The sequence below is a fragment of the Psammomys obesus genome, unplaced genomic scaffold, assembly GCF_907164565.1.
Source record: "Psammomys obesus unplaced genomic scaffold, mPsaObe1.curated_primary_1811, whole genome shotgun sequence".
Taxonomy (NCBI): Eukaryota; Metazoa; Chordata; class Mammalia; order Rodentia; family Muridae; genus Psammomys; species Psammomys obesus.
The window spans coordinates 5,990,660-5,996,659 of NW_026596091.1; the positions used below are offsets into that span (position 1 = coordinate 5,990,660).

At 41.7% G+C, this 6,000-nt stretch overlaps 1 protein-coding gene across 1 annotated transcript in view; it reads right to left on the bottom strand.

The window, feature by feature from the left end:
• The window catches only part of Ano4 (anoctamin 4), a 179,519-nt gene that overhangs the window by 38,309 nt on the left and 135,210 nt on the right, over positions 1 to 6,000 (bottom strand). The window contains exon 16 of the mRNA XM_055627792.1: positions 5,337 to 5,501. Coding sequence (XP_055483767.1) covers positions 5,337 to 5,501 — 165 coding nt within the window. The remainder of the gene's footprint in view (positions 1 to 5,336; positions 5,502 to 6,000) is intronic.

A 6,000-nucleotide genomic window follows, 5' to 3' on the forward strand; every position in this document is an offset into this window, starting at 1 on the left:
CTCTGTGTAGCCTTGGCTGTCCTGGACTCATTTTGTTAGACCAGGCTGGCCTCAAACCCACAGACATCCATCTGCCTTTGCCTCCTAAGTGCTGGGATTCCAGGCGTGTGTCATTGCTCCTGGCTTTAAACTATGTTTGTTGTTGTTTTTACTCATGCAATGAACTTTTATTTATTTTTTGAACGTACAGTTATTGACCTTATTGCATGCTAAGTGCTGCATAAATTAGAAGGCCCAGGCATGACCTAACGGGCTGCTGCCTAGGAACCTGTGCAGTGTGACAGCCATGGAACTGTGTGGGACAAATACACTATGTTCTTAATTGAAACGAAATTATACCACTTTCTCTCTCCTTTGTTCTCCATCTTGTGCCTTCCAGACACTCTTCCTTGAGCTCCTCCTCTGCACCCTCACTCTCTAGTTGAGAGCCTCTTTCTGCTTATTATTGTTCTATGTACATACCTATATATGTGTGTGTGCATGTGCGCACACACACAGATAAAGTCAACCTGCTGAGTCTGTTCTTATTCATGACAACTTAAAATGTATACCCATGCTGATAGCAGAATTATGTTACTTGGTCTTTAAGAAGTCCTAGCCCAGATACAAAATTAACTAAAAAAAAAAAAATCAGCAGCCCTCCTTTATACAAAAGAGAAAAGGGCTGAGAAAGAAATTAGAGAAACAACACCCTTCACAATAGCCACAAAGGGCATACAGTACCTCAAGAGTAACTCTAACCAAGCAAGTCATAGACTTGTATGAAAAAACAAACAAACAAACAAACAAACGAAAAACCTTCCAGTCTCTGAAGAAAGAATTAGAAGAAGATATCAGAAGATGGAAAGATCTCCCATGCTCATGGTTTGGAAGGATTAACATAGTAAAAATGGCCATCTTACCAAAAACAATCTACAGGTTCAATGCAATTCCCATCAAATTACCAACATAATTCTTTACAGACCTTGAAAGAAAAATTCTCAACTTCATGTGGGATAATAAGAAACCCAGAGCAGTGTTTTCAAAGCAGATACAAAGACTCATGACCAAACCTTCAGCAGAGTACTGGGAATCATATGAAAGAAAGGGAGTTAGTATGATGGGGAAAGGATAGGAGCTCCACAAGGACCAAATATATCTGGGCACAGGGTCTTTTCTGAGACTGACATTCAACCAAGGACCATGTATGGATATAACCAAGAACCTCTGCTCAGATGTAGCCTGTGGTAGCTCAGTAACAAATTGGTTTCCCATAGTGTGGGGAACAAGGACTATTTCTAACAGGAACTCAATGACTAGCTCTCTGACCTTCCCACCCCCCAAGGGAGGAGCAGTCCTGTTAGGCCACAGAGGAGGACTTTGCAGCCAGTCCTGAAGATACCTGATAAAACAGGATTGGATGAATGGGGAGGAGGTCCCCCCTATCAGTGGACTTGGAAAGGGGCATGGTGGAGATGAGGGAGGAAGGGTGGGATTGGGAGGGAATGAGGGAGCGGGACACGGCTGGGATACAGAGTTAATAAAATGTAACTGATAAGAAAAAAAAAAAAAAAGAAACCCAGAATTGCTAAAACAAACCTCTACAATAAAAGATCTTCTGGAGGTATCTCCATCCCTGATATCACGCTGTACTATAGAGCAACAGTAATAAAAACTGCATGGTACTGGCATAGAAACAGAATGGTGGATCAATGGAATTGAATAGAAGACCCAGAAATAAACCCACACATGTATGGACACCTGATTATTGACAAAGATGCCAAAACCATACAATGGAAAAAAAAGATAGTATCTTCAAAAAATGGTGCTGGTCTAACTGGATATCTACATGTAGAAAAACGAAAATAGATCTGTATTTATCACCCTGCACAAAGCTAAAGTCCAAGTGGATCAAAGACTGCAACATAAAACCAGACACATTAAACCTGTTAGAAGAAAAAGTGTGGAAGAGCCTTGAACTCATTGGCACAGGAGACAACTTCCTGACCAGAACACAAATTGCACAGGCTCTAAAATCAACAGGCAATAAATGGGATCTCATGAAACTGAAAAGTTTCTGTAAAGCAAAGGACACTGTCGTCAGAACAAAATGACAGCCTACAGATTGGGAAAGGATCTTCACCAACCCTATATCTGACAGAGGGCTAATATCCAGAATCTATAAAGAACTCAGGAAATTAAATAGCAACAAATCAAGTAATCCAATTAAAAAATGGGGTACAGAGCTAAACAGAAAATTCTCTGTAGAGGAATATAGAATGGCAGAGAAACACTTAAAGAAGTGCTAAATGTCTTTAGTTATCAAGGAAATGCAAATCAAAATGACTCTGAGATCTCACCTTACACCCATCAAAATGGTTAAGATAAAAAACCCAAGTGACAACACATGCTGGAGAGGTTGTGGAGAAAGGGGAACCCTCCTCCATTGCTGGTGGGAATGTAAACTTGTACAACCACTTTGGAAATCAATCTGGTGCTTTTTCAGACAATTAGGAATAGTGCTACCTTAAGATCCAGCTATACAACTCCTAGGCATATATCCAAAATATTCTTAAGTACACAAGAACTTTTGCTCAGCCATATTTGTAGCAGCTTTATTTGTAATAGCCAGAACCTGGAAACAACCCAGATGCCCCTCAACTGAGGAATGGATACAGAAATTGTACATTTATACAATGGAATACTACTCAGCTTTTAAAAACAAGAAAGTCATGTAATTTTCAGGCAAATGGTGGGAACTAGAAAGAATCATCCTGAGTGAAGTATCCTAGGAGCAGAAAGACAAACATGATATATACTCACTTATAAGTGGATATTAGACATATAGGATAAAAATACTAAAATCTGTACACCTAAAGAAGCTAAGCAAGAAAAAGGACCCTGGGTAAAATGATCAATCTTCATTCAGAAAGGCAAATGGGATAGACATCGGAAAAGGGTAAAAACAAGGAATAAGACAGGAGCCTAACACAGAGGGCCACTGAAAGACTCTACCCAGCAGTGTATTAAAGCAGATGCTAAGACTCATAGCCAAACTTTGGGCAGAGTACAGAGAATCTAATGAAAGAATGGGGAGATAGAAAGACCTGAAGGGGACTGGAGCTCCACAAGGAGAGCAATAGAACCAAAAATTCTGGGCCTAGGGGTCTTTTCTGAGACTGATACGCCAACCAAGGACCATTCATGGAGATAATCTAGAACCCCTGCATAGTTGTAGCCCATGGTAGTTCAGTCTCCAAGTGGGTTTCCTAGTAAGGGGAACAGGGGCTGTCTCTGACATGAACTCAGTGGCTGGATCTTTGATCACCTCCCCCTGATGGGGGACACAGCCTTACCAGGTCACAGAGGAAGACAATGCTGACAGCCCTGATGAGATGTGATAGGCTAGGGTCAGAGGGTAGAGGAGGAGGACCTCCCCTATCAATGGACTGGGGAAGGGGCATGGGAGGAGAAGAGGGAAGGAGGGCAGGATTGGGAGTGGATGAAGGAGGGTGCTTCAACTGGGATACAAAGTGAATAAATTGTAATACATATAAAAAAATTAAAAATATAAAAAAAGTCCTAGCCCACTTTTAAAGATGTTAGCATTTCAGCATGATGAGTCAGTCATACTAAAGATACAATTCAAATAAGCATGAGCAGAACAGTAATTAGTTGGACATCTAATTCATGCCTGACACCATGCTCAGCACATCCATTACCTCAATAATTTCCTACCATAAATCTCTAAGGTCAGTATTTTTGTGTACATCTGACCTCAAAGCCTAACCTTGTTAGCTATTATTTTTTTGTTGTACAAATGACAATAATTTACTGAATGACAGCTATGTGTCATGTGCTGCTCCAGACACGAGGCCATAACAACAGTAAAAATAAACCCAAGAGAGAAAGGGCTCTGCTCTCAGGGACCTGCATACTGTGTAGAAGATACTAAACTAAACCAGGAATATAACAGAGGGTGATAAATGAACAGTACAGAGAAAATTAAAGCAGACAGGGAGGTAGGGAATCGTCAGATGTCTCGGGGAAGTTGCAATTTGAAACATCCTGATAGGAAATTTTTATTTGAGAAGTAATACTTGAACAAAGACCAGAAGAAGGTGAGCAAGTATGCTATGACCCTGGGAAAGGGAGGGAGAGAAATGTTCTGAGGAGAGCTAACAGCAAGGAAACACAAACACGGCAAGTTTTGCTTTGAGCCAGAGGAAAGCCATGGACCCGTGAACCTGCAGAGGAGTTACATGACTGATCTGGATGAAACATGTTTCATGTGGCTTCAGCCCTGAGCCAAGACTGAAATGAGCTGATATAGAGGCAGGAGGCTAGTTAGAAAGCCATCGAGTAAATCCAGGTAAGAGATGCTTGAAAAGTGGTTTAATTCTGCCTTTGAACTCTGACTCTCGTGCCTCAGCCCTGTCCATGCTGAAATCACAGATATGTGACACCACATCTAGGGTAGGTATAATTGGATAGAGTGAGAAACAGATGCATGAAGAAAAATACTAGCTTTATTTTAGTTTGAACAGCTGTAAGAGAGAGGCCGTGGGAGGGGCTGATCCCTAAGGGAAGATGGGGAGTTGTGTTTGAAAGAAGGATGAAGAAGGCTCGGCCTTGCAAGTTGGCTCAGCAGGTAAAGGCACCTATATCCAAGCCTAATTACCTTAGAGACATCCCTGGGACCAACATGGTAGAAGAAAATAATTCCCCAAAGTAGTCCACGGATTTCCACATTCACACAGAATTCTGCATGTACATTTATGTACACATATGCACACACAAATAAATAAACAAATGTAATAAGAAATTTAAAGTGAAAGTGTTGGAGATTGCCTAGTAGGAAGTTTTACATGTAGGTCTGAGGTTCAGAAGAGAGATCTGGCCTGACGTTTGTCATGGCAGGAAGCCTGGACTCAACAAGAGCAGCATACACTGTTCTGACATTTCCCTTATGTGGTTATCTCAAAGCATGCTTTGGGATGCTGTCTGCTCCACCTTATTCTGAATGGAGAAGGCTGGAAGCCAACACTGCTGAGCTACACTACAGTTTCCGGGCTGGGGTTTTTAAACACATTGTTAAATTTCACCAAAGGGAAAGTCAGTGCTGTCTTACGGACCAAACAAGAGAAACGAGGTCCAGGGAGGTCTTTGCCTTGTGCAGAGAGACGTGGAGCCTAGATTTGAATCAAATCTTTTAGATACCCAGACCTGCAGATCAGGCTGCCGCTGCTTCCGTACAGACCCTCCACTTGGGGGTCTCTTTGGTAACAGAAGAAAATCATCACAGCAGCCCACAAGTCTCCCCCTTTGGCTTGCCACCGTGTCGTTGGTTCACTTACCACGTTCAGCAGCATAATGATACAAAAGTTGATGCATACTGCAGTCCCTGTGGTTGCAACCTGAGAGTTATTCCTGATTAACGCCCACTTAAAGGCAGCGAAAGTGCTGACGGTTACCACCCGGTAAATGACAATGCCAAACACGGCAGCGATCACCACGCAGATCTGGGAGGCAGACAGAAACAAAACAAAACAAAAATCCCAGTGAGGCCTTAACACCAGGTTTTGGGGAGCAGATTTGTGTTCTGATGAAAACAGAAAATCAAAAGATGGTGGTGCTGCTTCCAGACCGTGCCCATAAAAACACACGTTTCATCCTAGAAAATACTTTCTCAGTCTGGGTTTTCTGATCAAGCAGAAAAACCACACTGCTTGAAAGCCCTGCCCATGGGAGGAGGTAATAGTCTTTAAAGCAGAATAATTGAGTGATCAGACCAACACATATTTATTAAAGATATCTTATCATGCTTCTGATTACAACAGTTTGTTTCCTGTTTCTATTATTCCAAGATGTAAGTATGGTCCTCCTTGTGTTTTGCAAGACTCTTTCTTGACCCACAAGGTACCATTCTCTCTACCCTGGGAACCTTGGGCATTTCCTTCTTTGTAAAAATTATTATCTATCTATCTATCTATCTATCTATCTATCTATCTATCTATCTAT